The sequence below is a fragment of the Arvicola amphibius genome, chromosome 8 (assembly GCF_903992535.2).
Source record: "Arvicola amphibius chromosome 8, mArvAmp1.2, whole genome shotgun sequence".
In the NCBI taxonomy this organism is placed as follows: domain Eukaryota; kingdom Metazoa; phylum Chordata; class Mammalia; order Rodentia; family Cricetidae; genus Arvicola; species Arvicola amphibius.
In genome coordinates, this window is record NC_052054.1 from 17098450 (window position 1) to 17125204 (window position 26755).

The window sequence follows — 26755 nt, forward strand, 5'->3', positions numbered from 1 at the left end:
TGCTAGCTAGCTCTTACATCTAGAATTAACCCATTTCCATTATTTTATATTTTGCCACGGGGTTCGTGACCTACTGGCAAGGTTCCAGCTGGCAGCTTGAGTCTTTCTCCTCTGGCAGCTCCATGGCATCTCACTGACTCTGCCTTCTTTCTCCCAGCATTCTGTTTCGTTTTCCCACCTAGCTCTACTCTGCTAAGCCACTGGCCAAAGCAGATTCTTTATTTATTAACCAATAAGAGCAACACATATACAGAAGGACCTCCCACGCCAATTATGTAGGTATGTGTACCACATGTGTACCAATGGATGGTTAGCATCAGTGTAGGTGCTGGGAACTGAACCCAGGCCCTCTGGAAGAACAGCAAATGCTGCTAGTGGTTGAGTAATCTCTCCAACCCTAAAGTTTTAAAAACATTTTCTATGTGCCATGAAGTTCAACAAATTGCTTGCAGCTGGTACAAGGTATTTCCTCCTGCAATTTTTTTGTTTTGTATTTACTCTTAGAGTTTTCTCTGACAAGGCTAGAGAGATGACTCAGCAGCTAAAAGTATTTGCTGTTCTTCCAGAGGGCTGAAGGTGACTCCTTGGTTCCCACACAGGGATGACTCACACCTGCCTATAACTCCAGCACCAGGATACCCAGAGCCACTCCAGGCACCTTTCCCCATATGCACGGATATGTGCTGTGGGAGGTCCTTCTGTCTATGTGTTGTTTTTATTGGTTAATGAATAAAGAAACTGGTTTGGCCTATAGCATGGGAGGAGGAAGGTGGAGTTAGAGAGAAGTCATGGAATGGCCAGAAATAGACGCTGGGAACTTTTGGTGATATACAAATTAATAGAAGTGGGTTAAATTAATATAAGAGTTCGCCAATAAGAAGCTAGAGCCAAGCCAGGCGGTAGTGGCGCACGCCTTTAATCCCAGCACTCGGGAGGAAGAGGCAGGCGGATCTCTGAGTTCGAGACCAGCCTGGTCTACAAGAGCTAGCTCCAGGACAGGCTCTAAAGCTGCAGAGAAACCCTGTCTTGAAAAACTAAAAAAGGAGGGGGGGCAAGCAGTGATTTAATTAATACAGTTTCTGTGTGATTATTTTAGGTCTAAGCTAGCTGGGAGGCCAGGAACCAAGAAGCAGCCTCCTTCCTCCTACCAATATGCAGACACATACTTAAGAATAACTTAAAGTAAAAATAAAGTTATTTTCAAGGGCTGGAAACCGACAGAGATCAGCAGTTAAAAGCCCGCGTTGTTCTTCCTGAGGATCCGAGTTCATTTTCCAGCACCCACATGGCAGTTCACAACCTTGTGTAACTCCAGTTCCAGGGACTCTCACCCCCTCTTCTGGCCTTACAACCAGGCGTGAACATGATCAGTAGACACAAACATACATGGAAATAAAACATTCACACACCTAAAGTTTAAAAATCTCTTTAAAAAGTTAAAATTTTAAAGGATTTATCAAAAAGAATAGTAAATGTAATTGTTTTCCTATCTCTAAATCTGTCATGGACTTTTTTAAGGGGTTGGTGGTGGATAAGTGAATAAAAATGTATTCAATAATAAAATAAATATAGATTAGAGAAATATGAAGTTCTACAACTTCTGAATGGCTTCGCTAAATGTATAAAAGTTCATTGGATTGTATAGTCTTTGGGTCAGGTTAATTTTGGTGTGTGTTGATTTTTGTTTGGGTTGGGTTTTTTTGTTTTTTGTTTTTATTTTTTTGTTTTTGTTTTTTGAGATAGGGTTTCTCTGTGTACCTCTGGCTGTCCTGGAACTCATTCTATAGTCCATCCTTGAAGTCACAGAGGTCAGCCTGCCTCTGCCTCCCTGAGTGCTGGAATTAAAGGCGTGCACCACACGGCCCCGCGTGTGTGTTGATTTTTTTTAACTTGCAACACTTTTATAACAAAATATTTATATAGAACAAAAATATTTAATTTTTAAAATGTTCGTCTGGCATTACATTGTTATTGCACAAATAATATATTGTCAGTGTTCCTAGGCTAACTTCACCTTAGGAGTGTGTGTTATTGTGAAGGTTCTAGGGTCCGGGTCTTCAGAGATGCCTCCTGGAGTGAACACCAGGGACTCCTTCAGTTCAGGGGCTGGCACGTCCTCCTGCTGCCGAGAATTGGCTGCCTGCGGCCACCGTCTCCCTAGTGAGGTCTCATCCAATCAGAACCGCGCAGGAAGGGGCGGGCCTGAGGGGCGCGCAGTGTGCTTTTTCTGCTGCACCTTCTTGTAGATTTCGGCATGGAGGAAATTTATGCTAAGTTCGTGTCTCAGAAAATCAGCAAAACCCGCTGGCGGCCGGTGCCTTCCGGAAGCCTGCAGACCGCAGAGACCTTCGCTACGGGTTCTTGGGACAATGAGGTACCCGGGCTCGGGCGGGTCCCGGCTGCTCTGCTCCACGACCCCCGCGCGGGCGCGCGAAATCACCTGGCTTGCCAGGCTCCCTTGAGTGCCAGCTACCTGGTGGTGTATCGGAGCCTCGGATCTGGTTTTAAACTCTCACCAAGTGTGTAGTCCTACCGTCCGAACCGGGCCACATCTCTGGTCTTTTCAACTCATACCGTATCGTTTGTCTGAGGTGCTTTTGAAGCAAGGTCGCCCGAAAGGCAATCTGAATTTTGCTTTCCTAGAGTTGACGTTTTCGTTACTCCAAGATATAAAACTTTCTGCTTTGCAGGAAAATTGCGTTTCACTGTGGTCTATTGGAGATTTTGGAAATTTGGATTCTGACGGAGGCTTTGAAGGAGACCATCAACTGCTGTGCGATATCAGACATCATGGTGATGTCATGGATTTACAGGTAAGTCTGAGTTGTCACCCAAAGCTAACTTTGGAAATTTGAGAATACATTTAGAAGTAGTGTAGCACCTTATAGTTTGGCTACTCTCACCCCTGGTTTACAGGACACTAATCTCTGAATTGTAATTCGCCACCTCATTGTTTAGGCACTTGGTGACAGGGTGGGGCTGGGAAAGTGAATTCAGCTCACTCAGTTTTAAAATTAATTGCCCAAGCCCGACATGGGGGTTTAAGTCTCTAATTCTAGTCCAGGGGAGGCAGAGCAGGAGTAATCGCAAGGCCAGCCTGGGCCATGTAGTGAGACCTTATCTCAAAGGAAATAACAGTAATATTTGCCCATCTACATGCCAAGCCCTGTTTGGTGAGTTTTATACAGATATGTTAATTTGCATTTCATATCTGTTGGTCGGGTTTTATCATGTGTGATCTCAGGACCTCACAGGTACTGGGGAAGTGCTCTCGACCTTTGAGTGTATGTACCCCAGCCCTCAAGTACTCTTCACTACTCACTGATTCCAAAGATGAGAGTAGTATATCTTGAACAGTTATAGAAAATACTGTACAGGATTGTTCTTCCATGTTTCTTTCTTTCTTTCTTTTTTTTTTTTTTTTTTTTCTTAGAATGTGGAGGTTGGATCCGTGGCTCCTTTTAACTATTTAGCAGAAATTAGTGTTTCCATTTTAAAGGTTTAGGGTTAGGGTTAGAGGTTAGGGTTAGGGTTATCAAGTTGAAGTAATGGATTTTTTTCTCATTAATATTTCCAAATCTATAATAATATGCAGAAACTTTCTGTTCAGTTTTTTGACCAGGAAAGAATTGTAGCTGCTTCATCAACAGGATGTGTAACAGTGTTCCTTCACCATCCAAACAACCAGGTAAAGAACTTTCGTTGGGAGAGTAAACTTGTGTTTTAGATATTTCTGAGGAGGCGTATGGAAGATTGTGTTGAGTTCACAGTGTTTTACAGTTTAAACCTGAGGAGAGCCAGTCATGGGCACGCTGGAGCTCCCACATTTCCAGAGGCTGAGAGAAAAGAATTGTTTGATCACAGTAACTCAAGACTAGCCTGGACAACACAGCGCAACCTTAGCTCAAAGAGAAGTCAAATCGGAGAGGCTACTGTCTAGTTTTTAGGGGTTGATAAGGGTTGAAGCATGCATTCTGGCACTGAGCATTCCCCAGCCCCATATAACTTTCTGATAAGTACGTTATGCTTACATTTGCTTCTACAGAAACTGGACATCCTTTAAATAAACTGTGTTTATTAGCTCTAATAGTAGCATCTGCTGGTGGTAATTTTCCTATAGGGTTTCTCAACTCCTCTGATAGTCTTTTACAGGGCTGAAGGGAGAAAGTAAATGAGCAAGTGTGTATACATGCTCAACTTCTAGTTCCAAATACTACAAAGAGGGGGTAACAGCTGTTTTGTTTTGATGGATAGAAACCAGGTCTTCAGAGGTCCCACTACCTAAAGACCTCTCTCTTGAAGCTGAGGAGGCAGCTCAGAAGTTGAGTGTGCACTGCTCTTGGAGAGAACCCCGGTTCCATTCACAGCACCCACACCAGGTGTCTCACAATAGATTGTAAGTCTAACTCTAGAGGATCAAATGTGCCCTTCTGGCCTGAGCAGAAGGTGCATATAAATTCAGGCAGGCACACACACATGCACATAACCTTTTTGTTTTTGAAACAGGATCTCACTATGTAGGTCTGGTCGGTCTGGAATTCACTAGGTAGACCAGGCTGACATTAAACTAAGAGATCCATCTGTCTTTGCTTCCTTGCGTGCTGGGATCAAAAGTATATGCCACTATGCCCAGCTTTCATTTGTTTTCTTAATGGAATCATGTAGTAAAAGATATAGAAGTTAGTCCCCTATATGTCAGTTGAGTCCCATAAATTTTTTTTTTTCTTTTTTCTTTTTTTGGTTTTTCGAGACAGGGTTTCTCTGCAGCTTTTTTAGAGCCTGTCCTGGAACTAGCTCTTGTAGACCAGGCTGGCCTCGAACTCACAGAGATCCGCCTGCTTCTGCCTCCCGAGTGCTGGGATTAAAGGCGTGCGCCACCACCGCCCGGCTTAGTGTCGAGGCCAGCCTGGTCTACAAGAGCTATAAATTTTTAAAGGATAATCAAACATTCAGCTACTTGGTAACAGAAATCATTAATTTTACGTAAATGTGGTGAGTCTAATTAGAATGTACAGAAATTTGTTGGAAGTAGGTTCTAAGCACCAGTATAGAGTTAGACTTACAAGCTATTGTGAGGCACCTGGTGTGGGTGCTGGGAATGGAACCTGAGTTCTCTCCAAGAGCAGTGCACACTCAACTTCTGAGCTGCCTCCCCAGCCTCAAGAGAGGGGTCTTTAGGTAGTGGGACCTCTGAAGACCTGGTTTCTATCCATAAAAACAAAACAAAGAGAAAAGGAAGGGGCTGGAGAAATGGCTCAGCAGTTAAGAGCACTGGTTGCTCTTCCAGAGGACCCGGGTTCAATTCCCACATGGCACCCACATGGCAGCTCACAACTGTAATTCCAATTCCAGGGGACCCGATGCTCATGGAAAAATACCAATGTGTGTGTGCGCGTGCGCACACACACACACACCAAAAAAAAAAAAAAACCCACAAAGAAAAAAAAGAAAATTGCTTTTTTTTTACAAGGACATGAGACTATTATACTATTATTAAGAGACACAGTGGCTCACTTATAATCCCAAAACATGGAAGTTCTGTTTCAAACAAACAAAAATTCCTGAGGAGAAGGGCTCATTCTTTAGAACTTTGCTCTGATTAATAGTATGCTCATTTCTGATGCATAGACTCTGTCAGTCAATCAGCGGTGGCCTGCAGCTCACCACCATACAGGTCCCGGCAGTCCTTCCTATAGCAGTGCACCATGTACAGGGATTGTGTGCGACAACCCAGAAATTGTTACTGTTGGAGAAGATGGGCGAATAAATCTCTTCAGAGTTGACCACAAGGAGGCTGTAAGAACTATAGGTGAGAGAAATCATATTCCTTTTATCACATAGTAATTTAAGTATGAATTTAAGTGAAGAGTGTGAAAATAGACATGGCAGGGTCCCTTTGTAACATAGTATGTGGATAAGGCCAGTGTAAATAATTGATAAAAGAGAGAAATATACTGCGTGGTGGTGTTTTGTTTTAGTAGACGGAATTATCACATAATTATGCAGCAAGTGGCAGTTAATATGTTCTTGATTCTGTATCATAAATAATGCTAAAATATGATATGCCAGAAAAGTGGGAATAGCGTGGAGTCAGGGTAAAAGCAGACAGCACATGACGGAGTCTATGGTGAGCTGACATTAGATATTTGATATTGGAGAGATGAAAGGTGAAGCTGGAAAGGTGAGTTAGGGTCAGATTGCACAGTATTGAATGCACAGCAACAGAAGTTAGGTGTCTCTAGGTGACAAACCAGTTGCTCTTGAACATGGAGTGATGGACTCTAATGGTGTTTAGACATAGTGCTAGTGAGATGCTTCTTAACTGTGCCTCACTCAGACTTGCCTGACAAGAATCTTGGTCCCCCACCTACACCTCCAAGGATTGCACCCACGTATCAGTTTCTTGTGTTTTTAATTTCTAAGTTATAACACTTGTTAAGGGCTATGCCTGCTGGCAGTGTACAGAAGTGGCACAAGTTAATTTTGGAAGTTTGTATCATGTGACTCAAATCTAAAACTTGAGGAAATCCAAGAAAAAACTATTATAAAAAGCCAAGCAGTGGTGGCTCACGCTTTTAATCCAAGCACCCAGGAGGCAGAGGCAGACTGATCTCTGAGTTCAAGGCCAGCATGGTCTACAGAGTGAGTTCCAGGATAGCCAGGCTATGTAATGAAACCCTGTCTTGAAAACCCAAAAAATAAATAAAATAAAAATAAAAAAAGAAAGAATTCAATATATGAAGGGGCATGGTTGATCGGCAGTTATGATTAACCAGACTAGCTTTAATATATAATATTCAGCTTTAATAAAGGAAAGAAAAGGGAATTTACAAATCCAAGGTTCCAGCAAGGAGCGCAGGAAAACAAAGAGCAGGCGGGCCATAGGCCCACAAGATTTTATAAGTAAATATTAGACTAAGGGGGACACGCCTTACAAACAAGGTGATTGGCTGGGCTTCCCCTTCAAATATAGCAATCTTAAGAGGAAATAGAAAAAACAGATGGTAAATCAGCCCTGCATTTAGAAAACAACTGCCCTGTTGAGTGACGCTCTCTACCAGAGAGGAAGAGAGCATCTAGACACGTATTGTATTTTACTATATAGTTCTCCGTTAAAAAATATGCTGAATCATCAGAAATTACAATATTTCAGCCAATAGGCAGAATGTGCCCTAAAAGGAGCCTGTCAACACATACTATTATTTCTAAACTTGCAGATAACGCGGACAGCAGTACACTCCATGCTGTAACCTTCCTCCGAACTCCTGAGATTGTTACAGTAAACTCCATTGGACAGTTAAAAATATGGGATTTCAGACAACAAGGAAGTGAGCCCTGTCAGATATTATCACTGTAAGTTTTGATTTGCCATTTCAGCAGTGTGGTACAAAGTTATGTTTGGTTATTGCAGTCAACTTTGTGGTGGTTTTTCAAAATTTATTCTTATGTGTATGAGTGTTTTACCTGTTGGTGTATGTGTGCACCTCATGCATGTGGTACCCCCAGAGGCTGGGACTGGGTTTACAGGCAGTTGTGTGCTGCCCTATAGGTGCTGGGATTGAACCCAGGTTCTCTGGAAGCAGCCTGTGCTCTCAACTACTGAGCTATTTTTGTTCCTATCCTCCAGCTTTGCATTTCAGTGCATTTCAGACACTGATCCATGATTAAATTGATGAAGCAATGATAATATGATGGAGTTGATTCTATCATCCTAAATTTAGCAAGTATTTGTTGTATTGATGCAACAAATTTATGTCTTTGAAGTATATGTTGTTTAACAGAGAACTTGTTGCTGTTTATCAAATGATTGTATTGATAGTGAGTAAAATACACTGTAGGTGTGACCGCACAAAAAATACAATTCAAGATAATTTTTTTCAGAGTAGAAATCACCCTTTCTAGATCTGTAACGTTTGCTGCTTTCTCAAGAAACTAGAATGTAGTATCAGGTTTAAAAAGCAAACAAAAAACATAAATTAAGAGCATAGGCATAAAGAAAAATTGGTATAGTTTATACATATTTTTAAGTTTATTTTGAACTATACTGTATGTCTGTGTGGCTATGTGCACATGATTGCAGGTACCTGCAGGACGGGTTTATAGGAGCTCCTGGAGCTGGGATTACAGGTGACTGTGAGTTGCTGATATGGGTACAGTGAGGGGTGCAGTGAGCCGAACTCGGGTCTCTGGACTAGCACTCGTGGAATTGCTGAGCCAGCTCTTCAGCTTGACTCAGACATTTTCATGGAAGTCTTCCTTACACATCTTTCCATTTTGTTATTTTGCTTCCTGTGTTTCCAAGTTGAATGAGTGATTGTAGTCTTTAATTCTAAAACTATTATTTATAAATATGTGATTTAGTTAAAAATTTTTGCATCACTAAGATTTAGTATCTCCAGTCACATAATTTTATTATTTGGTTGTTAAAATGAAATGTTTCCTGTTATGCAAAGATAAATTGTCCTTTCCCACATCTTTGATATTGTCCTATCTTCTTTAAAAGGACTGGTGACCGAGTGCCACTCCACTGTGTTGACAGACATCCCAACCAGCAGCATGTTGTAGCTACTGGGGGCCAGGACGGGATGTTGAGTATTTGGGATGTTAGACAAGGCACCATGCCCGTATCTTTACTTAAGGCTCATGAGGCTGAAAGTGAGTATTGTGGAGATGCAGAATGTTTCTGTGGGATGAGTTCCTCACATAAGCACATAATGATACACAGGGATTGGTTCACATCAAAGCTTTTAATATCTACGTAGTATAAGCTAGATAATCCTTTTCTGTGTTTAAGCTCTTTAATGTTTCATCATATGCAGAACTACATGCTTTTGTGGGGGGTGGCTTGAGACAGGGTTTCTTTGTGTAGCCTTGATTGCCCTAGAGCTTGCTGTGTAGATCAGACTGGCCTTGAACTCACACGATCTGCCTGCCTCTGTTTCCCAAGTGCTGGAATTAAAGGAGTGCGCCACCACCATCCAACTACTGCATGCTCAACTTACTGAGCTGATTTTCTTAGGTTTTCGTTTTTGTTTGTTTGTTTGTTTGTTTGTTTTTTGGGCAGGGGGCTAGAGGAGGTGACTATTTAGAAATAAAATCAATGGGCCAAACTGTCATATTGTATGTTGTCGGGTTACTGATTGTTCTGTATAAAATTATCACTTAATATTTGCTAATTTGCTCATGAATCAATTAATTTTGTGTAGTTTTGAGGTAAGTAGCCCAGATTATCCTGGAACATACTGTGTAGCCCAAACTGGACACCACCTTACCAAGTCCCCTGCCTCAGCCTCCCAAGGGCTGACATTACAGGCATGAGCTACCGCTGTTTCACAAAATAATGTTCTCAGTCCCCTGAAGTACTCTGCCCCTGCCTATATCCCAAGCTCCAACTGATCTTTTTGTTTGATATTTGCTTTTTGTGAAAGGGGCTCTTTATCATTTCATTATTTAAAAAAAAAAAAAAAAAAAAAAAAAGGAGCTGGAAAGATGGATCTTCCAGAGAAACCATGTTCTATTCCCAACACTCACATGCTGGCTCACAACTTCTAATGGTAATTCTAGTCCTAGAGGATCTGATGCCCTCTTCTGTTTGAATAGAATGCCTTTGCTTGAATAGAAATACAAGTAAGCAAACATTAAACCTGGACTGCAGCTTGACCCTATTTAAGAAATGTTCAGACAAGCATGTGTAATTCCAGCAGCTGGGAGGCAGAGGCAGGGAGATTAGGGGTTCAAGACAAACTTCTGTCTCCCAGCTGCTGGGATCACACTAATGGATAAAAATGTGCAGATGAGCTGGGGAACCTATAAACTTTAGTTAAAAATCAAAGACTTCAAAGTAAAGAAATGACAGATTGTAACCTTTTGGTGACTATAACATGCAGATAGAAAAAAAGCCACTACTTGTGGAGTAGGCCAGAAAAATCAGTAACTGTTACATCATTTAACCTTCTTAGACTATTAACATTGATTGCCTCTGTCTCTTTAGTGTGGGAGGTTCACTTCCACCCATCCAATCCAGATCATCTGTTTACTTGTTCTGAAGATGGATCCCTCTGGCACTGGGATGCCTCCACAAATGGATCCGAAAAGTCTTCTCTCTTTCACCAAGGTAAAGTTCCAGGGTGCTGTTTCCGGATCTTTTAAATCTCAAGTTGAGTCAGGATCTTGCTGTGTAGATCAGGCTCATCTCAGACTCACTGAGATCTGCCAGCCTCTGCCTCCTGAGTGCTGGGATTAAAGGTGTGCACCACCAAACTTGCCCACATTCCCTATTTTTCTAAGATTAACTTTGGTTTCAGGTGTATGAGTGTTTTGCTTGCATGTATATCTGTAATTCCAGTTTCAGGGGATCCAGTGTGTGTAGTGCTCACAGACATCAGCTCTCGAGCTCACGCATTCTCGGCAGTTAAAAGCACCGACTACAGTAGAATAAAACAGGAAGTAACTGCAAAATACACGAAATTACTGTGTAGGGAGTAAGCAGACTAGGAGCATAAAGAAAAGGAGCAAAACAGGCCTTAGTGGAACCTCCCAGCAGGTGAGAGGTGGAGGCAGGATGATCAGTTTAAGTACATCCTAAGATACAGAGTCGAGTTTAAGGCCAGCTGGGGCTAAAAACAAAAACAGACCTTGTCTCAAAACAAAACAAAAACACAAACACAAAGGCTAGAGAGAGGATGCAGCAGTTAAGAGTTCAGAGGACCCTGTTTCAATTCCCACCATCATCATGGCAGCTGACGATCATCTATAATTCCAGGGGATCCAGTGCCTTCTGGTGTCCGTGCACCAGGCACACACATGGTGCAGACATACATGCAGGCAAAACACCCATACCCATACACATAAAATAACCAAAGGGGAAAGCAAAAGGAAAGATTCAATTTATCTGTCTGTCTATCTCTCTATTTATTCTGGAACTTGCTCTGTAGACCAGGCTGGCCTCGAACTCACAGAGATCCTCCGCCTGTCTCTGCCTCCCAAGGGCTGGGATTAAAGGCATGCACCACTACTGTCCAGCTTATTCGTTTTATTTTTAATTGTATGCTGTGTGTGTTTATATTCCTGTATGTATATATGAGTGTAGTTGCAGCAGAAACCAGAAGAAGGTGTCATATCCCAAAAGCTGGTGTTACAGGTAGTTGTGAGCCATCAGTCTTAGGTGCTGGGAACTGAACCAGGTCTTCTGCAAGAACAGTATATGTTCTTAACAGCTGAGCCATCTCTTGGGCCCCTATAAACTCATTAATATGAACTAGGAACTTGTATTTCTTTTGTTTGTTTGGTTTTTAAGACATGCTCTCTCCATGTAGCCCTGGCTGTCTTGAAACTCGTTTTGTAGACCAGGCTGTCATTGAACTCAGAGATCCTCTGCCTTCCAAGTGAGAAACATGTTTCTGTGTACATTTCGGGTTCTTTTTACTTATTTTTGTTTCTCTATGGTATCTCTCTTGAGATTTTTTTTCATTAAAACAACAGAAAAAATGGGGATCAGCAAAATTTCTGGGTTTTCTTTTGACTACAAATTTGGTATCTATATTTTCCCTTCAAACGTTGAGTATTTACTAACACTGAATAAATTTTTAGTCAAAAAGATGACATGAGGCCAGTGAGATCGCTTAGTGGGTAAAGGCACTGCACCAAGTGTGACAACTGAGTTTGATTCCCAGCACCCACGTGGTAGAGAATGGATTCCTACAAGATGCCTTCTGATCTCCATGATCCATATGCACATACACGAATAATTAAAATAGAACGAGTCTTTCCTTTTGCTTTCCCCTTTGGTTGTGGTCACATACCTGCACACATAATGTAATGAAAAATTTAGAATGACATGATAGAAAATGGGTGTGGTGTACACTCCTTCAGTTCCAACACTCAGGAGGTGGAGTAGGCAAATCTCTGAACATTTGAGGCCAGCTTAGTCTACATAAGTAGTTCAGGATAGCCAGGACTACATAGACCCCCATCTCAAAGAACAAAAAACAAAATAATAAAAAAAGGTGACATAGTAGTATTTTTTTATCATCTTGTGCTTATTCACTTCCCACATAAGCCTGATTTAACAGAGTTAAATATATTAGAATTATTATCTTTTTGAAATATCAACAGAAGATTTACATTTAGTGTTATGAAGTTAGTCTTTATGGGCTGATGAGAATGATTGATCCTCAGTTGGTAGAATTGTTTGGGAAGGATTTGGAGCTGTGGCCTGGTTGGACAGGGTGTGTCACTGGGGGGGTGCTCCGGATTTCAAAAGCAAAGGCCATTCCTGAGTGTCTTTCTGTGGATCAGGATGTAAACTCGGCTACTGCTTCAGGGCTATTTCTGTCTGCCTGCTGTCGTGCTTCCCCTCCATAATAGTCGTGGATTCTACCCCTGTGAAACCCTGAGTCCCAATAAACGTTTTTATATTACAAGTTGCCTTGGACGTGTCTTAACATTTTTTTTCCCTCCTCTTTTCTTCTCACAGGAGGAAGAAGTAGCACTTTCCTGTCTCATAGCATAAGTAACCAGGCCACTGTTCACCAGTCTCTAATAAGTTCCTGGCTCAGCACAGATCCTGCCAAAGACCGCATTGAAATCACAAGCTTGCTTCCCAGCAGAACTCTGTCTGTAAACAGTTTGGATGTTTTAGGTCCCTGTCTTGTTTGTGGGACTGATGCAGAAGCCATTTATGTTACCAGACAACTATTTTCATGAACATGAAAAAACCAAAGTTATCAATTCTACCGTGTGCAAAATCCAATCATAAAGAAATATGGTATTTGCAAGGAAACAGAAAACTGTTGTTAACTTCAGTGCCCAGTTTTGGCTTGTTGGCTGACTCTTCCCCCCACATTATTAGAATCTGATCAATGCAAGATCTTCAGAGTGTAGACATTGGAGGGGTCCAGGACTGTTCAACACAGGCCTTCATTTAACTTAACAATTCTACAAAAAACAACAATGTAGAATCCAAGCAGAATTATGTGAATTAAACTATCTAGTCAACAGAAACAGGCATAAGGAGGGTTGCTATGCACATGACTGTGTGGGGTTCAGCCATTTCAAAGGATGTCAACTGTTGACCCCCTCCCCTTGAAAACTAGCTACATCACATACCAAGATTCTTCAGCATATCAATTCTTGCTTACATAAGCCAAATTTATTTCCAAAAATAAATTTTTACATATCAACACTTGTGAACAATATATTTTCTAGAATTATAGCTTAAGTTTTTATAATAGTTTTTAATATCAAAAAATGTGCTAATATAGAAGGTGCTCCAAAGGAATTATTCTGATTATTAAAGGTTGAAAATATTTACAAAATAATTTCATATACTCATTGCAAAGTCAGTAATGCTAGTGCTCTCCAACTCCCGGTTGGAGGTCTGTGGTTTGGGTTCTGCAGCCTTAGGTGAGGCATCCACTCCTCACTCCCTTGCTTTCCCAAGGATCTTTTATGACCCCTCCACCTTGGCTTGAAGCAGTGACTTAGTTTCCTTCTCAAGCAGCAGCTCCTGCTCCGTGGCTATTTTTTTTTTTTTAATAGCTGGTTCAAATCAGCAGACATGGTTCACTGGATTTACATGCCTCTTAAAATTTTAACTACCAAAGCACAGGATGGGACATCGATATGCAGGAATCATTCAACCACAGAGTAGGCTGAAAGCACACTAAGGATATTACCATGACAACAGATACAAAGCAATGGCAGCAACCATACTAAACATTTCCCTGGCCTCCAAATCTTTTTCACAATCTGAAGTTTTCACACTTTTGGAGACAGTACCCAGTAATTAGCCTCAGATAAAAAGCAAAGCTGAGCTTTGTGGAGAAGATCCTGCTATCTCAGCTACTCCGGAGGCTGAAGCAGAAGGATCACAAGTTTAAAGGCATGTCTGCACTGCAAAATGAGTTCAAAGCTAGCCCAATAACTTAGTGCGGCCCAGTCTCAAAATGAAAACTATGGAATGTTCAGTAGGGCACCTGTATAGCATGGTTTGATTCTTTTTTTTTTTTTTTAGCTTAACACACAAAGATCATCTGAAAAATACTAATGGCACGTATTTCTTATCGGCAAAACTGGGGAAGGTGTTCATATTTACAGGGGGTTGACGGATCAGTGTCGGCAGAATCTCAATGCTTGGGAAGGTGGAGAATCGTGAGTTCCAGTTCACCCCCGATGGCCTAGAGAGCCCCTACCTGGACCGTATCCCCGCAAAAAAGTCTATTCTAGGACCAAAGTCAATGATGCATCTCGGACAGCAGATTCAATTTAATAAGAAACAACTTTTGACACAGGCCCCGTTACTCCATTTACGGTACAATGACCTTTCCGGCGGATCTGTGGGACTGAATTCTACTAATCCATAGGTCCAGTTTCAAGAATACTGCATCCGGCTGATTGCAAAAACAGGTACTCTCCAGGTCCCGAAGACTCAGGTTTACTTCAAGCCCTACACGTCTTGCCTCCAAACGTCCGTGGTCTCGGAGCGCCGCTCACCACCCTTTCCCAGTGGGACCCACGCTCGCAGCGTCGCGCCCGGGTCACGTCTCGGTGCGGAGCTAGAATGCGGTGGTACCGACTCCACTCTCCGGGCGACTGGAGCCCGCAGGCGATGCTCACCCGGGCTCGGGACGGCGGGCGAGCAGCCGTGCGAGAGACCACCAGCCCAGCGCTCGCTCTCGGCCCCAGCGGGGCGGCCTGAAGCCCCCAGTCCTCGGCCCCCGCGCAAGCGACGCCGGGAAATGCCCACATCCGGGAAACCCGCGACGGACGGCGGCGGCGGCGGCGGCGGCGACACGGAGTGGAAGGCAAAATGGCGGCGGCAGCGACGGCCTGGTGCTGAGGGGAGAGCCAGGTCCTCGCGACCCCGCGTCGGGCCGCGCTGGCCGGCCGCAGCCCCCCCGGCGTGCGTCCCCGCCCTGCCCCATCCCGAACCCCGAGCGACCCCGGGGGCCCCGGGGACGGGCTCCGGCCGCCGCGGCGCCGGTCCTCGGGCCCGCGGCCGCTGTCCAGGAGCCCCACTGTCCCCTGCAGGTAAGTCCGGAGCCGGCGCCGCGGGTGGGGCTCACTCTTCTCCCCAGCCCTAGTCGGCGGGGCGGTGGCCGTCGGGGCCCACGCCCATCCCCGCTGGCGGGGGCCCAGGGGCCGCCGTGGAGCGGCGGGCTCGGCCGGCCGGGTCCGGGCCTGACTGGGCTGCTCGCGCTGACCTGAGCTGAGCCCTGCCCTGGGGAAATGAAGGTTGGCCGCACCCGGCGCCGCAGGAAGAGCCCGGGGCGCTGAGGCCTCCGAGGTGCGAACGAGGCTGGCGACGGAGCCGGCGGAGGCCCGAGGCGATGGTATCTCCCCCACCTCGCCCCTCCCAGGTTTAGAGGGGAGATAAGCGAGAGCTGGTGTTTCTCCGGAGGTTGCAGCGAACCCGCTGCTCTTTCGTCTCGCGGCGGGCCTCGACTCGGGGTAAACCTTGAAGTGATCGGGGACTCTCTCCAGCCCGCTGCAATATGTTAGGTCACCGCTTAGTGGCTAGGGATGGGAGAGACGGTGTCAGCTTAGTCGGAGCGTGTGTTTTAAGTTTGGAAAAGGAAGGAAAAACAATCGAGGGAAGGTTGTTTATTGTACCTAGAAAAGAGCGCTGGGAGCGAAGAATGAGTCGCAGGTGGCTTATCCCGGCTTCTCCGACTTCTGCGACTTCTGCCATTGAAAATCATTTTCTAAGGGAACAAGGTTAAGATTTTTGTTTACATTTGTAAATATGACTTTTAAGGTATGTGTATTCTCTAGCAGTTTTGTTCGATGAGTAATAAGTACAGCCTCACACAATATGGTATCGCACAGAGTTTGGAAATTAGCCTGAATGTTTGGCATCATGAAGGCTGACGGGCGGCTATGGATTATTTGTTGAAGGTTATTATAATTTTCTTCAGACAGGGCCTCAATATATAGTACTTATTAGCCTAGAACTCCACGTGTAGATCAGGCTGACCTTGAAATCAAAAAGGTCTGTCTGCTTCTGGGTTTAAGGTTTTGCCATTATGCCCCGCAAATGTTTGTTTTAAATCAGCTTTCCCACCACGAGGAAAAAAAAGGTATGGTTAACTGCTAGGATACTTTCAGTTTTTATTTTTTATTGTCCTAACTAAGGTTTTCTCTTAAGACAGTGGTTGGGTAGGTAATATGGGCCAAGTGATTCCCTAAGGCGGTCAGTCAGTGGAGTCTTTGCCTTTCTCTTACAGACTGTTATGGCAAGAAACTAGATCGCAGCACAGGTGAGAAAGGCACTCTCTCTGTGCCTGATTATTGCCTGTATGCCTTGAGACTCTTCAAAGTAATAAAAAAAATCTCCTAAACTGTGTGTGTGGTACCTGGCTTTGTTTCCACCATTTAAGTTTCTGGTTTTCATGCTAGTTTTTGTTGTTCTATATACATATACTCTTGGAATGGTTCCTACTCTGAGAATTTCATTTAGATGTGATGCTTAGATTAGATGACTTTTGTACCCTACAAAAGTTTAATAATATTATAAAGTAGAAATGATCATTTTTCAGTATCAATACAAAAATAAGTGACTTTTCATATTTTTTTGTGGCACCGAGCACTGTATGTGTGTAGGGTCTTACAGATGGATGGTGAGGATGCCCGCTGCCCCACCCTCTTCTCTTTTCAGACAGGAGCTCACTAAATTGCCACACATTCAGCATTTTTCACTTTTTTTTTGTTACTTGTTTTTGAGGCAGGATCTCTGTAGCCCAAAGCTGGCCTAGGATTTGCTGTGTAGTTGAAGATGACTTTGAATTTATAATCCTCCTGAGATTACAGTCATACCACCAAATCCAGTTTAGGTGGTGCTGGGTATCTAACCCCAGTCTCTGCATGCCGAGCAGTGCTCTGCAGACCGACCTACAAACCCCTACCACCAGTTTTCACTTCGGTTAGTATTTTATGTGTGTGGAAATGTTTTGCCTGTGCGTGTGTGTGTGTGTGTGTGTGTGTGTGTGTGCGCCTAGTGTCTGTTGAGATCAAAAGAGAAGGTTGGATCCTCTGACTGAGGTTACAGACAATTATGGTCTGCTAGTATGAGTACTGGAATTAGAAGCCATGTCCTCTGAAAGATCTAGTGCTCTCAGTTACGGAGCCATCTCTCTAGCCCTTTGATCAGTCAATCCTTAGAGAGTAACTTGGAGGACATGTTGGTGGATGGATGTGTCAGAAGTGCTCTCTGAGCAGGAGGACTGTGCTGCTGAGAAACAATATATACAGTTCACCAAGGGTTTTAGCAGATTGTCTTTATAAACTTAGTCCGGCCCAAGTTAACACTAGATTGCTTTTGTTTATTTCTGAGACTGGTTCTTGTACAGCCCTGCCAGGCCTGTAACTCACCACAGATTAGGCTGGCCTTGAATTCACAAAGATCCTCCTGCCTCAGCTTCTCTGTTGGGATTAAAGATTTATGCCACCATACCTGGCTTTTGAAATCTTACTATGTATTTGTACCTGTTTTTGGTTTTTTTATTGTTTTTCCTAATATACAAGGCAATGCATTTTTGAAGAAAAGTCCATTTTTGTTTTGTTTTGTTTCGAGACAGGATCTCTGTGTGCTGAACTCACTCTGTACACCAGGCTGGCCTTGAACTCAGAGATCTGCCTGCCTCTGCCTCCCAAGTGCTGGGCTTCAAAGCTTCTTCCACCACCATCTACCTCAATTTTTTTTTTCACGGAAGTTTTTTTCTTCAATCTGAAGAACTTTAACTCTTTTCAAGCTTGAGTGTGATCAAGAAAGTTTAAGTCATAGGTGTAATGAAAAGTGTCCTGGACTAGGCTGGAGTATGTGGAATCTAGTCTAGCATCCAGCTGACTACAAGATAACCTTATTGGAACTGGAGAGATGGCTCAGAGTTAAGAGTATACTTACCACTCTTTGCGAGGTCTCATGTTCAATCCCCAGCAACCATTTGTCAGCTTATACTCAGATACTCATACCATCTATAATGAAATCTGATGCCCTCTTATGGTATGCAAGCAAAAATGCTGACAGAACACTGCATACATAATAAATAAATAAGTAAGTAAATAAATAAATAAATAATTAGGGCTAGAGAGATGGCGCAGTGGTTAAAAGCACTGGCTGTTCTTCTAGGGAACCTAGGTTCAATTCCCTGCACCCATATGTCAGCTCACAACTGCCCTTAACTCCATCCAGTTCCAAAGGATCTGATACCTTCACACCAATGCACATAAAAATAAATTTAAGTAAATTTTAAAAAACATTTTTTGAAAAGATAATCTTATTCAAGGCACTTTACTTCTCGATCTTTTTCGTTGTCCATTAAACAAAGTCAAGACACTAAATCCTCTGTGAATCTGTGATCTAGGAAAAATAATATAACGAAAACACTCTATTTGGATCATGCAAAATGTGTCTTTTGCTCAGGGAATAACAAGTTCTGGGAGAGTTTTTCTGTTGGGGAGGCATTTGAATGAAGCCTTAAAAATTGAGTATAAGTTCTTTAAGAAATATGGCAGAGGTTCCCTCAAGATTATATAAAAAAGAAAATTAAAGTAGAAAATAATGAAGCATTTTAGCTGAGAGTTAATTATTTGGCGTTGTTAGAATGTGAGCTTGGAGATAGGTAGAATCTGCATTTACAAAGGTAAAAGGACTTTCAGGACTCCTGTTGAAAGAAGCTGGCCAGGTACTTGTTGAAAATGTGTGAGCTTATTTAATGTCAGTAACAGCCCTATGACATGGATCCAGTTATTGGATACATTTGAGGATGAAAAGCAGGAACAGAAGCCAAGTAGTTTGCCTAGGGTCATACAGCTAATCACTTTAAAAACTGTTTGTCTGGCAGGGTGGTAGTGGTGCAGGCCTTTAATCCCAGCACTTGGGAGGCAGAGACAGGTGGATCTCTGAGAGTTTGAGGCCAGCCTGCTCTACAAAGTGCGAGTTCAGGACAGGTTTCAAAGCTACACAGAGAAACCCTGTCTTGACAAAACAAACAAAAAACAAACAAAAAAAAAGAAATAAAAAATTGAGAGTCTGGCTGGAGGCAGAGGCTGGCAGATCTTTGAATTTGAGATTAGCCTGGTCTGCCAGTCAGGGCTACACAGAGACCCTGGAGTGGGAGCCCAAGGGAGGGCTAAGAAGTACCCGGGCAGTGTGCTTCCAGAGCTTTTGCTTTAATACTGTTGAAAGAGTCCTTCAAGGGGGTGTCATGAGTGGTTGTGGAACAGGAAAGTAACATGACAGGCCTGTTCATTGGAAAGGCTAATCTGACACCACTCTTCCTTGAGCTGGGGTAGTAAGCTGTTTTGTAGCACGGATTCTAATTTGTCTTAAATAAAACCCGGAGTCCGATATTAGAGGGTGAAAGCTGAAGGGTCAGAGAAGCAGTATAGTCCGCTGCTAGGGAGACCTTTTACCTCTACCAAATTCTCAGACTGCATCTTCTGACTGACTGCTTCAGACTGCTATCTCAGACTGCACTGAGCTCCGATCTCCTCCTGCTTTATATTCTCATTCCAGCCAGCCACATCACTCCTGTCTCCACCTCCCTAGTACTGGGACTAAAGGCACGTGATCCCAAGTGCTGGAATCACCCTTGTGTGAACTCTGTTGCTCTTTTAGATTAGATCAATTTCTTGTTGCCCAGGGTGACCTTGAACTACAGAGATCCCTCTGCCTCTTGTCTCCCAAGTCCTGGGATTAAAGGTGTGTGCCACCACTCCCTGGCCTCTAGTGGCTTAGCTCTGCACACTGATCTTCAGGCAAGCTTTATTTGTTAAAATACAAACTAAATATCACCACACTGTTTTGCCTTGAATTCTTTTTAAAATTCTCTGCCTTATAATTAACTTTTTATATATCATAGCAATAAAGATTACTGAAACTTGATACAGCCTGTGTTAGCCATACTTTGTTGAAGGAGTTGTAAATTGGTATACTTTTTGGAAGATGAGCTGACAGTAACAGAATTTAATTAATTTTTTGTGGTGTGGTAGACCAAAACTGAGGTTTTGGACATGATAGGCAGTTGCTCTACCATTGAGGTAAACCCCAGCCCAGTGTCCTTATTTTAAATGTTTCTTGGAGGGGGGGTGCTGGAGAGATGGTTCAGTGGTTAAGAGCACTGGCTGCTCTTCCAGAGGTCCTGAGTTCAATTCCCAGCAACCACATGGTGGCTCTCAACTATCTATAATGAGATCTGGTGCCTTCCTCTGGCATGCGGCATACATGGAGGCAGAATGTTGTATACATAATAAGTAAATAAATCTAAAATAAATAAATATGTTTCTGGAACCTCCCAAAGTAGGGGTCACCTGCTGGGCACCTAGACTTTACCAGTGAACCTCTGGAGGCATTTTCCACATTAGGCCCCAAAGACTTGTGGTCACTTCAAAATGCTATCAGTTTTGTTCCCAAGTGTGCCCGTAGTGCCAATAATTCCACTCTTATTCAAAAACCCAAAGTCTCCCTTAAGGCCCAAGGCAAATTCATAATTGTGAGCCCCTGGAAAATGAGAAAAGTAAATTATGTATTTTTATGTATGTATTTTTTTATGTATGTAAAGACACAGAGTAAATCTATTTCAAAAGGTAGGAATGAGAGCAAAGAAAGACCCCAAACTAAGCCCTGAACAGCATCTGGGTCCATGATAGCATAATGTTGAGTGCGCTTGGGCCCTTTGCTGTTTGACATGGCCTATCTCTTGGGCCAGCTTCATTTACTGACTTCAGCTGTCCTTGACATATGCTCTATGTACATCTCCAACATCCTGGGATCCTAGTTAGTATTTAGGCTTTTACCTTAACAATATCTTGCACTGTTCTTTCAAAGGCTTCCTGCAAGAACTTTGGCACAGTTACACGTAGCCTAATAATATTCAGGCTTTCCTTTTTAAGATCCTGTAACTTGGATTTTGAATGGTGCAGCAAAGGCCTCTATAAGCTCAGTTCCTGACTGGACCATTCTGCACGTAGGCTTTCTGATTGACTGAATGACTGAGCATACTGAAATAAGTCCTAGGAAAACAACTTTCTAATCTGCTCCTTGAAAACAGAGCACCCCAAAAGTGCTGACTTCTCAATGGAAAAATCAAATAAGCTTACTCTTTCATATAGTGAGCCTGTTATGGGTGTAGTCTGGCAGTATCTGGGATGCTCTCAAAGCATCTTCCTTTCTATCCTAATGCAAAGCAGTGATTTCTTTTTCTTTTCTTTTTAAAAATATGTGTTTGGATGTTTTGCCTGTAAGCATGTATATGTATCACTTGCATCCCTGTTGCTGGCAAAGGCTAGAAGTGGGTAGTGGATCCCCTAGAACTGCAGTTATAGGTGATGTGAGCTGCCAAGTGGATGCTGGGAATTGAACCCTGGTCCTCTGAAGAGTGATGCTTTTAACAACTGAGTCATCTTTCTTGAAAGAAAAGTGGTTCCCTTCCTTTTTCTCTTTCTTTCCTTCCTTCCTTTTCTTTTTTCTCCTCTTCCCTCTTCCCCCTTTCTTTCTTTTATTTTCTTTTATTTTTTTTCAAGACCAAGTTTCAAGCTTCTCTGTGTAGCTTTGGCTGGCTGTCCTAGAACTTGTTCTATAGATCAGACTGGCCTGGAAGTCAAATCTGCCTGCCTCAGCCTCCTGAGAGTGGGGATTAAAAATGCACGCCAGCATCACCTGGCTCAGTGGTTTCTTTTTAATGCCAGCTCTCATAACCATACCATCCTTGTCTGAAATTTTGAATATTTACCTTTTCTGGTCAAACTACTCCTTTTTTTCTCAATTTTTCTCTTGCTTTTTCCTCCCCATTTTCACAGTAAGTCTGGTTAAGGCAGTCAGCAATAACCAAGCCATAATCTGAGCTCCCATGAAACTTCCTTTTTTAAACTCAGCACCTTTCAATTCTACTTAATGAAAATTCTTAGGACATGTTCTTGGCCAGAGTACAACACAGTGACATTTAGTTAGTTTCTCAGTAGAGATCCTGTTCCAGTCTGAAATCTCACGAGCACAGCCTTTCTTGCTTTTGTTTCTCTTACTGTTCTGGTTTTTGCTCACCCTCCAAAATTGCCACTGAGGCTCTGTTCTCGTCATTCTGAAGCCTCTAGCCCACATCCACAAAAGTTTTCTAAATTTTTCCTATAAACCAATTCCAAAGGTTTCTGAACCATTTGGTCAGAGCTATAATTCCTCCTTCTTTGATACTAATTTTCTGCTAGATTAAAAAAAACAATTTAGGAATATTTTAAATTTTTATATAAGTAAGTTTTTGTATGTGTGCACTTTACAGACCAGATGGAAGAAAAACAGCTCATGGAGCATTAAAAACTTACATTTGGTTACTTACAAAGTATATATGCTTTTTCAACATAGAAAGTAAGACTTAAAGAGTGCTAGCTCCAAAGTGAGTCTCCACTGTGTTTAGTACAAGAGTCTTAAAGACCCCTGAAGGGGCGATTGTCTGGAGGTAATGCAATATCAGGTTAGTGTGTGAATGTTTACAACAATTGCCAGTTCCAATATCCCGCCAGTTCCAATATCCCAGCTCCAAAAATCTACCATTTTGTTCTCAGAGGAAGAAGAGTCAGATAGTATACTTATAAAAACAGATACTATATTTGATGTTAGCAAAAAGGTCCAGAAGTGAGTATAAGTAAACCTAAAAATGTTTTCTTGTCTTTTTTTTTTTTTTTTTTTTTTTTTTGGTTTTTCGAGATAGGGTTTCTCTGGTAGCTTTGGAGCTTGACCTGGAACTCAATCTTTTAGGCCAAGTTGGCCTTGAACTCACAGAGATCTGCCTGCCTCTGCCACTGCCTCCCAAGTGCTGGAATTAAAGGCATGCGCCACCACTACCCGTCTTCTTGTCATTTATTCATGGGTACATGTGTGAATTTGCACACAACATGACACATGTGAACATTAGAGGGCAACTTTGGGGAATCTATTGTCTTATTGTACAGTGGATCCTAGGGATCGAGCCCAGGTAATCAGGGTTAACAAACATCTTTACCTGCTGAGACATCTGGTTAGCCCCTCTCTTAGACTTTTGATTACTATGACAAATTACTTCGTATAAGTTAAGGGAAGAAAAATATATTATGGTTCATAGTTTTGGAGGTTGCAGGAGTGCGTGGCAGAACATCTCACATGACAGCCAGTAAGGTCAGAAAGGGACCTCGGACAATTTATAGCCCTCTAAGGATGTACATCCAGTGACCTACTTCCTTTAGTTAGGATGCACTTCCTAAAGTCTCTGGGGCATGTCATATTTAAGCTATAACAATACTGCTTTTTAGTAACAAATAAGAGAATATTGGTGGTTTAATCCCACAGAGGTTTCTGTCTTGTTCACATGTCCAGTAGTAATCAGGAGGACTCAATGCAGTGATTTAGAGAGTCACTTTTCCTCCATGTTATAATCCCACTATTTTAAAATGAGCCCTGTTACAATCCTTGAAGCAAGGATTACATCTGAACCTTTAACTGCCATAGCTCAGAACTGAGACATGACTGTTGTTAGAGCTATGCAGGAAGACAGAAAGCAGTGCATGGATACAACGTTTGCTGCACTGCATTTATTCAGACAATTGAAGGGCCAGGTAAAGGCACTTAATGAATGCAAGCCTGATGACCTAAGATTGTTGTTTCTCTCTCTCTCTGTAGCCCTAACTGTCCTGGAACTCACTCTGTAGACCAGGCTGGCCTTGTCTACATACCAGAAATCCTCCAGCCTCTACCTCCTAAGTGTTGGGATTACTGTCTGGATTGATGGTCTGGGTTTCATTTTTAGGATATAGATATCCTTGTTCACATCTGGTAGTTTGGTAAACCCAAAAAGGTTTAGAATCTTCTGAAAAAGTCATGTGAAACCTTTTAAAAGCACTAGTACCTTTCTTATTAATAAATCTTACACTGAAGTCTAATTTCCAAGATTTAAAATTGGAAAGGGATGGGGCTGGAGCGATGGCTCAGTGGTTAAGAGCATTGCCTGCTCTTCCAAAGGTCCTGAGTTCAATTCCCAGCAACCACATGGTGGGTGGCTCACAACCATCTGTAATGAGGTCTGGTGTCCTCTTCTGGCCTGCAGACATACACACAGACAATTATATACATAATAAATAAATATTTATAAAATAAAATAAAAATAAAATTGGAGAGGGAGTTTGTTTAAGGTTCACTTAGTAATCCCTTACATTTGTATGTGCTTTATATACTTACTAAAGCAGTCTTAAGATTTGGGGGGCACAAGTAACTGCTAGTTAGAAGTAATGTAAATCCACTTTAGAAACTAAACTGGGAAAATAGGCACAGAGAAGTGAAACAATTTACCTAGATTCTACAGTACTACTTGATGAAGTCTGAGCTTCAGTTGGGAGCTATCAATTCTCATAGCAGTGGGGTTTCTCCATACATGGAGCTGCTTTCATAATCACTATAGCTTTACTTATGTATTTTATGTTTTAGGTTAGTTACTTCGATTGTAAAGGATTTTGACGTTCCTGGGAACTTCTCCTTTCACCTTTTCTCAGAAGGAATCTCTCAGAATCTGTGGGTTAGCCCTGAAGAAGTGCTTCACGGGGCCACATATAGATGCTTTCATGAAGAGGGGTGAAAAACCAGAAGGGTACAGACAGATGAGGCCTAAGACCTTTCCTGCCAGCAACTACCCTGGCAGCAGCCGACAAATGCTGCAGGAGATTCGAGAATCGCTTAGGAATTTATCTAAACCATCTGATGTTGCAAAGGCCGAGCATAATCTGAGCAAGATGTCGATTGAAGATCCCAGGCAAGTGAGAAATCCACCCAAATTTGGCACACACCATAAAGCCTTGCAAGAAATTAGAAACTCTCTATTACCATTTGCAAATGAAACGAGTTCTTCCCGGAGCCCTTCAGAAGTCAATCCACAGATGTTTCAGGATTTGCAGGCTGCTGGCTTTGATGAGGTAAGAGTGTTTAAAGACAAAACAAACCAACCACATGATTCTTCTTATCCTGTAAGGCAAACTCCTTTCAGGAGAGCTCATCTAGAAATCTTCCTTTGAGAGGACAGATGCAACTATGCATGCAAATTTGTGTGTTCCATTAACAAAGACTGCTATATTTACAATCATACTGATTAGTATGACAAAATAATTATTTCTCTAGTTTCTTCTGTGCTAGTCCTAAATCCTGGAATTTTTATAGGTGAGGTTATGATGCCAGAGTGGAGGTGCAGTTGAAGAAAGCCACAAGTGATGGGGCAGGGGAGTAGTTTGAAATGTGAACGCTGTCATCTCAGTTGTTGCTGGAAAAGTGATAGCTCCAAGGTATGAAATCTAGATTCATCATAGGGAGAGAGAACTACAGTAACTAAGTAGAATATTCATATCACCCAGGCCTAAGTTTATATGTAAGTTAAGGCTAACAAAGCCAATCCTTTTGTTTGTTTTTTGAGATAAGGTTTCTCTGTGTATCCCTAGCAGTCCTGGAGCTCACTTTGTAGATCAGGCTGGCCTTGATCACAGAGATCAGACGGCCTCTGCTTCCCAAGAGCTGGGATTAAAGGCATGCACCACCACCACCACCCAGCTACAAAGCCAAATTTTTACTATCTATTCCAGAGCTCCTGTGAATCCTTTTCATAACAATCATATTTTGTTCTGATTATTAATAAAATTTGTTTCTCACAACAACATTCTTTGTGAGTGAATATTTTAGGTGGCAGAAATCATTTAGATAAAAATCAACTATGTACAGCTGGAGACTCGGCTCACAGGTTAAGAGCTACCTGTGAGCGGCACTACCAAAGGACCCAAGTTTGATTTCTAGCGCTCACATGGAGGTTCTCAACCATCTTTAAACTCCAGTTCAGGGGGAATCTATACCCTCTTCTGGCCTCCTCAAGCACATAGTGCCCATACATATACAGAGCCAGAACGCATACACATAAAATAAATAAATGTATTTTTAAAACTCAGCTATGTAAAATGTAATCAATGGTGACTCATCAAGAATCATAGGCAGGCATGGTGGCTCACTATAGCACTAGGAACACATGGTTAGGAGGGCTTTAAGTTCTGGGATGGCTGTGGGTGGGCTTTTGTAAAATAAAAAATAAGTTATAAGCCAAGCACGTCTTTAATCCTAGCTCTTGGGAGTCAGAGCAGGCATGTCTCTGTTAGTTTGAGGTCAGCCTGGTCTACAAAGTGAGTTCCAGGATAGCCAGAGCTGTCACACAGAGAAACCCTGTCTTGAGAAACATAACAGCAGCAACAACAACAAAAATACATAATTTTTATTTAAAAAGGAAGACCCAGGACACAGATAAAGTCAGATCAAAAGAAATCCAAAGTTTAGCAGTATTAAAAAAAAAAATCAACGATTAATGTGTAGGATCCCAGATGGTCCTCTGGTCTCCTAGGGCCTTGTCAGTGGCACTTCTCTGGCTCTGCCATCCACACACACTAGGTTCAGGCTGGCTCCACTCCACAGCTGCTGCTGTCCTTGGCAGGCATCCTATTGTACTAGCATCTCCAAAATGTTTGGGTCTCCACTGCAGCTGGGCTGCATCTTCTGGGCTCTCTTCAGGCACTCTGACCCTGCCATTTGGCATCAAGCTCTAATTTCTCTCGATGACCTCTTCAAATCCTGGGACTTCTGCTTCAACTGAGGCTGCACATTCACCACTGGCCTTTCCTGGCCTCTCACAGTGCCAAGCCTCAGCTGATCTTCATCATTCCCTCATGCTTCAAAACTAGTACTACCTGGAAACTTACACACTTACCAGGTTTG

General features: G+C 42.6%; 2 protein-coding genes across 2 annotated transcripts in view; both read left to right on the plus strand.

Annotated features, from left to right (window-relative positions):
- Nucleotides 1-2204: 2204 nt before the first annotated feature.
- Nup43 (nucleoporin 43) lies at nt 2205-13181 on the plus strand. Its single transcript, XM_038338576.1, has 8 exons — nt 2205-2374; nt 2691-2813; nt 3611-3688; nt 5629-5809; nt 7218-7353; nt 8504-8655; nt 9992-10114; nt 12476-13181. Exons 1-8 carry the CDS (start codon nt 2255-2257, stop codon nt 12703-12705), a joined length of 1143 nt encoding a protein of 380 aa, XP_038194504.1. The 5' UTR covers nt 2205-2254; the 3' UTR covers nt 12706-13181.
- A 1674-nt stretch (nt 13182-14855) lies between these two features.
- Nucleotides 14856-26755, plus strand: part of Lats1 (large tumor suppressor kinase 1) — a 35756-nt gene continuing 23856 nt past the window's right edge. Inside the window, exons 1-2 of the mRNA XM_038338575.1 lie at nt 14856-15030; nt 24446-24927. Of these exons, the coding sequence (XP_038194503.1) occupies nt 24580-24927 (348 nt within the window). The 5' untranslated portion in view covers nt 14856-15030; nt 24446-24579. The remainder of the gene's footprint in view (nt 15031-24445; nt 24928-26755) is intronic.

Coding starts and splice junctions, on each gene's coding strand:
- Nup43 (XM_038338576.1), top strand. CDS start 2,255: ATGGAGGAAATTTATGCTAAGTTCGTGTCTCAGAAAATCAGCAAAACC. Junction 2,814..3,610: donor GTGATGTCATGGATTTACAG/GTAAGTCTGAGT, acceptor CTTTCTGTTCAG/TTTTTTGACCAGGAAAGAAT. Junction 10,115..12,475: donor GTCTTCTCTCTTTCACCAAG/GTAAAGTTCCAG, acceptor TTCTTCTCACAG/GAGGAAGAAGTAGCACTTTC.